Source organism: Arachis hypogaea, chromosome 19 (genome assembly GCF_003086295.3).
Source record: "Arachis hypogaea cultivar Tifrunner chromosome 19, arahy.Tifrunner.gnm2.J5K5, whole genome shotgun sequence".
Lineage (NCBI taxonomy): Eukaryota > Viridiplantae > Streptophyta > Magnoliopsida > Fabales > Fabaceae > Arachis > Arachis hypogaea.
Window position 1 is genome coordinate 147,311,396 of NC_092054.1, and position 12,888 is coordinate 147,324,283.

At 32.3% G+C, this 12,888-nt stretch overlaps 1 protein-coding gene across 1 annotated transcript; it reads left to right on the plus strand.

The window, feature by feature from the left end:
- The first annotated feature begins 403 nt into the window (after nt 1-403).
- LOC112777526 (auxin response factor 16) lies at nt 404-2,983 on the plus strand. Its single transcript, XM_025821913.3, has 2 exons — nt 404-1,645; nt 1,945-2,983. The coding sequence occupies exons 1-2, from the start codon at nt 584-586 to the stop codon at nt 2,614-2,616; spliced, it is 1,734 nt and encodes a 577-aa protein (XP_025677698.1). The 5' UTR covers nt 404-583; the 3' UTR covers nt 2,617-2,983.
- Nucleotides 2,984-12,888: the final 9,905 nt, after the last annotated feature.

Here is a 12,888-nt window from a genome sequence, read left to right on the forward strand (position 1 = left end):
ATTTAGAGCTCTAATACCATGTCATGATACCACTCATCCCAAAAACTTCAGCTGATGAGAAAAGGTAATACTAATGGTTATATCTCTAATACTCCATAAACCTTTATTGTACACATTGTACAAATATTCCATTGGTTTCTCATACTTTCCTATTTAAAAATGTAGTGTGTTTTTACTTGGACTAATTTTATAGTCCATTATTTATATTGTTCAAAAAAATCATTGTTTGCTTAACAAATTTCATAAATTTATTATACAATTATATACTGAAATAATATTTTATCCCTAATCTTCCAAAAAAAAAAGCAGATTGAAGCAATTATCTAAAACAAAAAATAAGTAGAAACACCATTTGCTCATTGATGTGAATGAAAGTGTCACACATATTTGGTCTTTGGTCGGCAAGTGAGACACTTTAACGCGTGAGTGAGAGTTTACTCTCTCTCTCTCTCTCTTCCCTTTTTATTTATCTTCCACTTCACATACTCTCTCTCTCTCACACAACAACAACAACAACAATACACTATTCACTCTCTTCTATTCTCTTCTCTCCTCAAATTCTTATTCTTCTTCTTCTTCTTCCATGGACAGAAGCAGAACAAGAACAACAACATCAGCAATACAAACATGCTTAGATTCTCAACTATGGCACGCCTGCGCAGGCCCCATGGTTCAAATGCCACCTCTCAACACCAAAGTCTTGTACTTCCCACAAGGCCACGCTGAACACGAACAAGCTCATGCCCATGGTCGAAAACCCCATTTTGCCCCTACCATCAAAACCCCCATTCCGCCCTTCTTCCCTTGCACACTCACCGCCATCAAATACATGGCAGAACCTGAAACCGACGAGGTCTACGTCAAGATCACCCTCACCCCTCTCCCTCAACAACACCACCTCTCAGACCCAGAAGAACACGATCATCATTGTAGTAGTAATCATAATAGTTTCTTGGACAACAATAATAATGGTGAAAAGCCTGCTTCTTTTGCAAAGACTCTAACACAATCCGATGCCAACAATGGCGGCGGTTTCTCTGTGCCTCGTTACTGCGCCGAAACCATTTTCCCAAGGCTTGATTACTCCGCAGAGCCTCCGGTTCAGACCATAATCGCAAAAGACGTGCATGGGCAGTGTTGGAAGTTCAGACACATTTATAGAGGCACGCCAAGGAGGCACCTTTTGACTACTGGTTGGAGCAATTTCGTTAACCACAAGAAGCTTGTTGCCGGTGACTCCATTGTTTTCCTCCGAGCCCAAAATGGTGACCTTTGTGTTGGGATTAGGAGGGCCAAGAAGGGTGGTATTGGTGCTGGAACCGCCACAAATACTAATATTAGTACGACTAATAATGTTGGTTATGGTGGTGGTGAATGTAATTGTGTTGGTGAGGCTGTGAATTGTGCTGTGAATGGAAGGGCATTTGAGGTGGTGTATTATCCAAGAGGGAGCTCACCGGAGTTTTGTGTGAAGGCTTCTTCAGTGAGAGCTTCAATGCAGATTCAATGGTGTTCTGGTATGAGATTCAAGATGCCCTTTGAGACTGAGGACTCTTCCAGAATCAGTTGGTTCATGGGGACTATTTCTTCTGTCCAGCTTTCAGATCCTCTTCATTGGCCTCATTCTCCTTGGCGTCTTCTTCAGGTATCTATCTTCAGATCCCATTCACTCTTAGATCTCTACTTTAATTTCCTGTTTTATCAGATTAAGCTCATTTTCATTTTTGTCACATAACTATTTCCCTATTAAATAGTTACTTGTCACTGCATGGTTCTGATATTGAGCTTTGTGTAAAATTTTGTGCAACAACATGTGTTGCTATAAATGGATTTTTTTTATGGTTAGAGTTAACAGTAGTAGTACAGTATCACCAGTTAAATTACTGTGCTGACAATTCTTGATTTTTCTAGCAATTTGAATTATTATTATGATGGGAATTTCAGGTGGTATGGGATGAACCAGATCTACTCCAAAATGTGAAGTGTGTGAATCCTTGGTTAGTTGAACTAGTCTCAAATGTGCCAAACTTTCATCTCTCTCCATTCTCACCACCAAGGAAGAAACAAAGGTTCCTACAAGACCAACCAGATTTTCAACTCATCAACCAATTTCCACCTGCATCATCATTCTCCACCATTCAAGATCATCAAGGCATACAGGGAGCCAGGCATGCCCATCAATTCGGGCTCGCTCCGCAAGATTTCCACATTCTTGATGGATTTCCAAGGCTTGATCATGCAGCACAACACCCTCATAGGCCTAGTTTTGGAATCTACAACAAGAACAACTCCGCCGCCACCAAGAACAATAACAATCTTGAGATATCTTGCTTGTTGAGTGTGGGAAATCCTGGCCAGAGTTTCAATAAGGAGGAGTCTTGTTCCAATGAAACAAAAGCACCACACATTTTGTTGTTTGGGAAGCTCATTCACACTGATCAGCAGAACCATTCATCAAACAGTTCAAATAGTGTTTATGAAGGAACTAATTCATCACTCAAGACATCAATTGAAAACTCTTCTGATGATGGAGGGTCTCCCTGGTTCAAAAATCAGCACAAGAATAATGATCTTGTTGGAACTGAAAACATTAACATATTGTGTATGGCCTTATAACAAAATCAAACTTAGTGAGTGATGACCAGTGATGAGTTCTTGAATATTTTCTTCCCATTTTCGGTTGGCCGACAAGCCTTAGCAGTTTTCATTTGATTTCCTTTCTGTTGTATAGTTTTTGAAATTTTTTTCGTATGATTCTATTAAGGTGCAAGTTAACAAAAATATTATTTATTTAGTTTTAACAAAAAAAAAATTTTGTTTTGTGCTGAAAAAAAAAAGAATTATCATGAGGGATAATATTTTCGTTAACTTGCACCTAACTTGTTTTAATTTTCAGCTAGATTTGTTCAAAGAAATGAGCAAGTTATGGCACAATGTACCTCTTGAATTTCTATGAAAGAATCAAGAATGCTTGTTATCTTAAGATCTTTATTTCTTTGATTCAATGTTCAAGCTTCAATCTCATTATTATTTTTTGGATATTAAGTGATTTATACATACATTTATTTATATGTTATGTTATTAAAAATAATTATTTTTTATATTAACTATATAAATAATTATTTAAAAAAATAAATATACTTAAATAATTATATAAAATATTTTGATAATTATATAAAATATTTTACATTATAAATATAACAAAATTAAACTCTCAATATTAGGAAAAAAAAGCGTGTATTCCTTTAATTTATTTCATGACTGATTTACCATGTTTATTAAAGATGGTATTCTCACTTCTCACACAGTAAATTGAATGTTAAAGGTCCCCCACTCTGACAAGAACATAAATGCCCAATATTATTAACTGAAAGTTGTAGCTAGTAAAAACATGCAACACAACTGCATTCAAATAAATTGAAGACATGTGATTGTGGTTGTTGATAACTTTACAACCACAAAAGATTGCAAGAAATAGCATCATATTATTGAAGGCTATACATTGTTCTTTGGTCTAGCTAGGTAAGGTAATATTGGCAATTACTATGTAAATAACATTTACTTTTACTAGGTACTATTTATGTTACTTTTTAATATTTGGTTATTATTTAACTATGAAGGAACAAGAAAAAGGTCAATTAATCTCATCCTTGTCCTTACTTTGGGAGACAATAAACTAATAAGGTAGTGTTGTCCCAAATCAAACAAAAGTACTTGTTTCTTTTTTCAGTTTCTTCATCTTCTATTTTCACTGTGGGGGGTATGGCCCACAAATTATGGTGATCTCACTGCAAACAAAGTTTTCATGGGACATTGGATCATAAAAGAGTGAAGACAAACACCAATGTATAGATTGGATGAATTATATATACCTAACAATTGAATATAATAATACTGTTACATTAAATTGGAGTTGATGATAATCACTATGCAGGAGGCACCACTAATGAGCCAATTTAGTTCTTAAGTATTAATATATCAAACTATTAGGGTTTGGAGTTTGAAGTGGCTAACAACTAACAACACCTTTAATTTCTTGTTGTAAACTCCGTTGGCCGTTTTTCTCCTTTGCACCACAATTGGACAATAAAACCGTGTGCTTTTAATTTGTTATAACTTACAAGAGTATATATATATATATATACCTTATTAGTAAGAGAATCTAATCTCCATGAAATTTTGGGCAAATTATATTTTTCTTCTCTAAAATTTGGTATAATTGAACTAAATATTTTCTATATTCTTTCAAACAAATGTTGATATTTTCTAAGTAAAGTATGATTAATATTCTTGTATTTTATAAAATATAATAATAAAATGTTTTATAAATACATTATTTTTTTAAAAATATTATGTTCACACAAAAATTTAATTATTAAATTAGTTATTTTATATTTATATATAAATATATATTATTTAATTTATTTTTAATAATTATTATATTTTATATTTTAATATTTATTCTATATGAAAAATATATAGAAAAATTCTAATAATTATGACATACATAAACTAAAAGGGAATCACGTAATTACAAAGAAAGGCATTTGTCTCTTATGATGAAATTAATTGCTCATTGACAACGGGAGGGGGGGAAAAAAGAAAAGTGAAGAACATGTTCTACAGTATATTATGTTAATTAATATAGATACTGAAAATAATATTTTGAAATGTAAAAAATTTGTTAGTATATTTTTGTTTGTTTATTAGATTGTTCTGCTGACTAGTTTGTTAGGATTAGTTAATATATAGTTTGTTATTCTTTTTTTTTTCTTTTCACACTTTTTGTCCAGCTATATAAATTATATAGTATAGTGTGAAGTTTTTATGATGTATTATTCAATTGTAATAAAAAAATTTATCATCACAACACTTCTCTGTCTCGATTTCGTCTCAATCATTCTTTTTTTCCTTTTCTTTCTCATTCTGCTATAGCCATTTCACTGGTTGACAGCAACTCTTTCTCCATTTATTGTTAATTTGCTGCTCAAGATTGATACTATTTTACATGGTATCAGAGTTAGGTTACATCAATGGCGACAAACGAAGAAAACAGCTCAAATGCCAACACTTAAGTAGATTTCATTGCAGATTTCAACTGATTCACAGCGTTTATATGTCAGTTCTCGCAATTTCAAGCTCAGCTCAACAGATCGAACTCTTCTTCTCCAATCTCTAACCCCGTCAGCCCGTAGTACCTGCATCTGAGTGAAAGCCCAGGTACGGCTTTGATTCCGCTTCAGCTTGCTTCTCAAAATTACTACCAATGGTCACACGATATGTAGAGAGCACTCAGATTGAAGAACAAGGTGAAGTTCTTGGATGGTTCGATTCCGAAACCAACTGAGAATCAACCTTTGTTTGAAGCTTGGGATCGCTGTAATAACATCTTGCTTTCATGGCTCAACCTCTTGCTCTTCCCAAAAATTGCTAAGAGTGTGATGTGGAATAGCAATGTTTCAGATTTGTGGAAGGACTTGAAGAATCGTTACTCACATGAAAATGTCTTCAGAGTTGGAGAATTGAAAGAGGAATTCTACACTATCAGGCAAGGTGATTTAACTGTTACTTTCTACTTTACCAAATTGAAGTCTGTTTGGAAAAAAATTAAAGAACCTGCGTACAATCCCTAGCTGTATAGCTTGTGTTAATGGCTGCAACTGTGCATTAAAAATTATTAGGAATTATGCTTCTGAGGAATACGTTGTGAAATTTCTTAGAGGTCTGAATGAGCAATACTCTACTGTAAAATCTCAGATTATGTTACTAAAACCTTTGTCTGATATCAACGCTGTTTTGGCAATGCTAACTCAACAAGAGAGGAAATTAAGTTCAAATTTCTTGGATACAAGGATAATCACAAATTTTATGGAAGTACAACATCACAAAGAGGTAGTTATTCCTCAAGAGATAGAGGAAGAAGTCGAAGTGGTGGCAAGAAAAACACTGTTCAGAAGACTTTTGGTAAAAAATACACTTTCAAATTATGCACTTACTGCAACAGAATTGGACATTTGGTTAAGAATTGCTACAAGAAAAATGATTTTCCTACACACTGAAAGCAGAAAAGTGCAAATCACATCAGTACTGAAGGTGAAATTAAAAATTCAGGTGTTGGTGGTGACATTACTGATTCTGGTCAAGAAGAAGGTGGTAATGAAACTGCTTTTTTCTTGACTCTAGACCAGAAGCAAATTTTAATTGCAGTTCTCCAGCAACCACTCATGATAGCTCCAAGTAGTGTGAATCATATCACTTTCTCAGCCACCTTAACTCAACCAAAATGTAGACATATTTTGAATGCATATTTTACTAAAATTTCTTGGATACTAGACAGTGGTGCTACTGATCATGCCTGTTATCTTCAAAATTTTTTTAAAACTTTTTATCATATAAAGCCTGTTTTGGTTAATCTACATCTACCTTATGAATCTAAGACTTCTACAAATATTTGTGAAACTGTGCAATTGTCAATCTCTTTGATCCTTACCAATGTTTTATTCATACCTCACTCTAAATATAATTTAATTTCTGTTTCCAAATTTACTAAATCATTACATTGTGAATTTAGATTCACTAATTCTTACTGAGAGATACAAGCACTTTCTTCATTGAAGATGATTGGACAAGTTGAGATACAAGGAGACTTATATGTGATGAATGCTGAACCTATGAAACTGCCTTCATTAGATTTTAGGATACAATATGTAGCTCTTAGTGTACAGCAAGACCTAGGAGCTCTTTGGCATGCTAGACTAGATCATTTACCTTACAGCAGAATGATTACCATGAAAAATATTTTTTTTTATTGCATTACTTCTTCACATGTTTGTGATTCTTGTTAATATGCTAGACAGAGAAAATTACCTTTCACAACAAGCAATATAAATTCTGAAAATGCTTTTGATTTATTGCATATTGATATTTGGGGACCTCTTTTTATTCAATCAACTTCAGGTCATAATTATTTTCTAAATATAGTTGAGGACAAAACTCGGTTCACATGGATTTATTGCATGAAATTGAAATCTAAAACTGAAAATTGGTTCAAGACTTTGTCCAACTTGTGCAAACACAATTCAGCAAAAGAATTAAGCAAATTCAAACTGATAATGGTATAGAATTCAAAATGGATTCATTTTATAGTTCAAAAGGCATAGAACATCAAACTTCTTGTGTTGAAACTTCACAACAAAATGGTGTTGTGGAGAGAAAGTATCAACACCTACTGACAGTTGCAAGAGCATTATTGTTTCATTTAAATGTTCCCAAATATTTTTGGCATTATGCTGTGCAACATTCAGTTCATTTAATTAATAGGTTACCTAGTACATTTTTAAACAATATAACTCCATATGAGATTTTATTTCATTCAAAACCTGATCTAAATGAGCTTAAAATTTTTTGTTGTCTTGTGTTTGCTTCAACACTTACAGCTAGTAGGACAAAACTAGATCCTAGAGCTCGAAAGTGTATTTTCTTAGGATCCAAGTCAGAAACCAAAGGTTCTATTTTATTTGATTTAAACACAAAAGAAATTTTTATCTCACGAAATATAGAATTTTTTGAACATATTTTTTTCTTTTAGATATGTTCAAACAACAACCAGGACTCATGCAAACTCAAATTCTCACCCACAACACTATTATAATCCAACAAATTTTGATCCTTTTCCTGATTTGTAATTGCCTACTGCATCACATTATGAGGATATTATTCATACATCATCACATCCTAGAATCACTATTGATGTCTCTAATAACAATAGCTCTCTTTCATCTTTGAATAATGACATTAGTAAGAATTCTACATCATCTGCATCATACATTCATGAAAATAGTGATAATGCTGCTGTCCTTATGCCTCATGTTGATCACATTCAACCTGAACCAACTCAACCTGCCTTGAGAAGGTCTCAGAGAGATAGAAAACTATCCTCATACCTTAAAGAAGTTCATTGTTTTAGTATGGCGTCACATGAGAATCCTATCAATATTGTTCGTTCTTCTTCAAATTGTAAATACCCTTTATCACACCATTTATCATATGCATCTTTCTCTCCAAAACACCTAGCCTTCACTTTTGCACTTATAAATAACCCTGACTCGAAGCACTAGTTTGAGGCTGTTATGCATGATTGCTGGAGAAAAGATATTGATGCAAAACTTATTGCTCTTGAGCAAAACAAGACTTGGATCATCACTTCTCTTCTTCCTGGCAAGAATACAGTAGGTTGTAAATGGATTTTTTGCATTAAATTCAACCCAGATGGGACAATTGATAGACATAAGGCTCGGCTAGTTGCTCAGGGGTTCACTCAAATTCCAAGCGTTGTTTATATTGACACCTTCAACCCGGTTGTTAAAATGAGCACAGTGAGAGTTCTCTTAGCAATTGCAGCATCAAAGAATTGATATCTTTATCAACTTAATGTCAATACCGCTTTCTTTCATGGGGATCTCCATGAAGATGTTTATATGAAGTTACCAAAAGGGCTGAAGTGTGATAATCCCAAGTTAGTTTGTAAATTAGAAAGATCTCTTTATAGTTTGAAATAGGCGAACCGTCAATGGAACATGAAACTATCCAATGCTTTAATTGAATTGGAATATATTCAGTCTGAAAATGATCACTCTTTATTCACCAAGTCCACTAATGTTAGTTTCACTGCTATTTTAGTCTATGTCGATGATTTTGTGTTAGTTGGTGATGATCTCTCATAAATTGAAGCTGTCAAACGCTTCTTGGACAGCAAATTCAAGATAAAGGATCTTGGTATTTTAAAATTCTTTATTGGCATGGAAGTAGCAAGAAGCAAAACAGGGATTGTTCCTTATCAAAGAAAATACGCTTTAGATTTGATCAATGATTGTGGCTTACTTGGAGCCAAACCTACCACTACACCTATGGATTATACTACATCTTTGTCAAAAAATTGTGGCTCTCCTCTACCTGATGTTGCTCTTTATAGAAAGCTGGTTGGTCGCCTTCTTTATCTCACCAATACCAGACCCGACTTGAGCTACCCTGTAGGTTGTCTTACTCAATTCATGGATTGTCCCATTGATGTTCATCTCAAGGCAGTTTATAGAGTGATTCGATACTTGAAACAATCACCACCAGCATCAGATCTTTTTTTTGTCTCTAATTCTTTTATTCTCTCTGGATATACTCATTCTGATTGGGGGGCTTGTAAGGATACTAGAAAATCTATTACTGGTTGTTGCTTCTTTCTTGACCAAACTCTTATATCTTGAAAAAGCAAGAGGCAAACAACAGTCTCTAGATCCTCTTCTGAAATTGAATATTGATCTTTAGCAAATGGAACTTGTGAACTTATATGGTTGCTAAAACTTTTAAAAGAATTCAAGATTTCTCCTCCCCTGCTTGTTGATATATTCTGTGACAATAATCTGCTATATATATTGCCTCAAATCCGGTTTTTCATGAATAGACAAAGCATGTTGAAATTGACTGCCATGTAGTTCTTAAAAAATATAAAGAAAGAGTTTCAAATCTTCAACATATTGCCTCTAGTGAGCAGCTGGCTGATCTGTTTACAAAGCCTCTTGCACCGGGATTCTTCTCCTACTTGCTATTCAAGCTGGGATTACTTGATCTACACAAGCCAAGTAATACCAGCTTGTGAGGGGATGCTAGTTAATATAGATACAGGAAATAATAGTTTCAAATGTAAAAGATTTGTTAATATATTTTTGTTTGTTTGTTAGATTGTTCAGCTGACTAGTTTGTTAGGACTAGCTAATATATAATTTGTTATTCCTTTTTTTCTTTTCACACTTTTTTTACAACTATATAAACTATATAGCATAGCGTAAAATTCTTATGATGTATTATTCAATTGCAATTAGAAAATTCATCATCACAATACTCTTCTCTCTCTCTCTTTCAGTTTTTTCTTGATCATTCTTTTCTTCTTTTTCTTCCTCATTCTACTGCAACCATTTCACTAGCTGATAACAACTCTTTTTCCATTTATTGTTAATTTACTGCCCAAAATTGATACCATTTTACATATTATATGAGATTTTCTATACCTCATAATCATGTAACACCATTACTAAAGGAGTTTGAATCTATAATTATCTTATTTAATTTGGTGCCATAAAAGAAACTAATTTAACAAATATAATGGAAGAAGTCAACTTTATGGTTGACCTATCTAACGGTAAACTCATAATCTCAAGCAGGGTTAGTTTAATTAAGAATGCTAGGGGTCAACAACTTTTGTATTTTGTAACCATCAATTAGTCATCAATAGTGTTTTTAATGATGTGATATTACATCCAATGGTGGGAGATCACTCACTTTTCTTTTGATGATTAAGTACTGGCTACAAAACACAAAAATTACTAGCCCCTAGACTTTCTCTAGTTTAATTAAACATTGATTAATGCTAAAAATATATGCAAATTAAAGTTATCCTACTCACGTATATGTTTATAAAACTAGCTTAAATAACCTCTTATTAATTAATTAAAGATGCACTCATGCATATATATTTTAAAGCTGGCTTAGCTTGACGTGTGCTTTTAGGTGGTATTAGCAACCGTTTGACTTTTTAATTTAACGACCCTGGACTTACAGTTAATGAAAGCTTTAATTCACTTTACGGATTATTAATTAAGGTAACTACTAATTAACATTATCATCTTCTTTCTTTTTAATTTATCTCAACAATGTCGTGAAGATTAATATTCGTAGCTACCAATAACATTGACCAATTAATATTTTCTTTTCTCTTTATTTAAAAGAAAATGTGAATAAAAAAGAAGCATAAAGATGAATAATAATGGCATGCATGCAAGTAAGTGCTACTCATGCGCCTAAGAAATGGCCGAAAGGGAATAGTTCTATGTAATGTAATAATCCACATTCCATTCCCCAAGTATGCCGCAGTTACAGGAAAAAAGAGTAAATGATACCTTGGGATCTCAGTCATATATATAATTAATATTGTTTCTATATATGCTCACATGAGAGTTGAGACCCTTAGATTATGACTTACTCAACCGTGGTTACGTTCTATATTTATATTTATATTTATAAATATAAATAAATGGTATGTATAACGTTGTTATTATAATATATAAGATGTATTTTTAATGAAATAAGGCAAACAAAGATATGCAAAGGTCAAGAAACACAGCTCAATTCAACTACTTCATGCCCCCAACATCGGCACAAGTTGTGTTTTTATGTTGGACAAAGATTATGTGCATACACATAAACATACACTTGTTTATTATAATAATACTACTTGTATGAATTAAGCTACTAGCTAGATAGGCTTAGTGGTTGCATGTGAATGTTTAATGCTGGTTTTATTAATTATTATAAGGGCTGGAATTGGTTGGCTGAACCAGCCATGTCAATTAAATATAATATTTTTGGGATCAAGCACAGATCCCAATTAGGTCTTTTTTGTGTTAAGATAAAGGACATCTTTCACAAGTCAACTGATGAATGATATAACTATCAGGTTTCAGTTTCACACATGGGGATTGTCAAAAATATCAATTCCATATTTAATTAGTATTAACATGGGACATGTTGAAATAATGAACTGCCTCTTCAGTGTTCAAATTGATTGTTGAGTCAAAGTCGGTACCCTCAGAATTAAAGTCAAAGGAACTATTTTTTCTCAGACATGGATGTGATATGGTGAATTTGGTGTAGGTTGTCATTTCAACCAGAATAACTTCAATGCCAGTTTCCAAGTAAGATCAATTTCAACATATTGAATTGAATTATAGTAAATTGGTATCGGGAAAGAGAATACTTTAAAATTATCTTATATTCAATTATATTATTATTATAACTAGCTAATAAAAATTTTGCTAATACTGTTTGATTTGAAGGACGAGAGACTTGTTCTATTAAAATCTCTAGTTCTTCTGTTTTACTTTTTTTTTTTTTAGGATAGACTAATGTGTGATTCTAATTATGTTTATTGGAGTTAGCCATTGGGCCGGGCTAAGCCCAAAAGGGAGAGTGATATCTCTTTTGAGTTTGGTGAAGCATTTTCAAGTCTACTAATGGTAGCGGATTACGGATATGTAGTCCTAGATCATGAACATAGTTAATATAATGGGCCTCCATTATCCATGTATCAGATCCAATTCTCAAAACCCAGAAAGCTCTTTTGTCTCATTTCCGTCACTACAAGAAACTCAAAAATTCATAGTAAAAGAAAAAAAAAAAAAAAAACCCAAAAATTTCCTATTACCGTGAATCCGTGATCAATTACCCTATTACCCAAAAGTGTTAGTCGATGATATCATGATTAATGATCTGTCAAGGACTTGTTTAAATGATTTTTGAAGGAAATATTTTTTAAGTAATTTTTTTAAAATAATATTTTGAAAAAGTAAATTTAATTTAATGTTTAGATATTTTATATAAAAATAATTTTTTATCTATTAAATATATTTAGATTCGATAATATAAAAATATTTTTTGTTTATTTATTATGTTAAAATATATTTTTTAAATAAAAATATATTTTTTAAAAAAATTTGAACTGTAAATTCTAAAAAAATAATTTTTAATTCTTTTAATATTTTTACTTTTATCATTAAAGAATTGTTAAACATACTAAGAATTTGTTTAAACATAATTAAGTTGTTCATTTTTCTATAGTAATTAGATCCTAGCTCAACCTATTTGATAATTATAAAAAATAAAAAATTAATTAGTAATTATGACCGAGTTAATTATTAGTTATGATAATTATGTCTTCAATTAACAAACAGTAATAATAAAGAGAATGAGATATTATCGGTGATGACAGGTTAAGGACTAAAGTAATAATAGTAAATGGTTGGAAATTGAGATTGAAAATTAAGAGTGGAATAAGTTAGATTA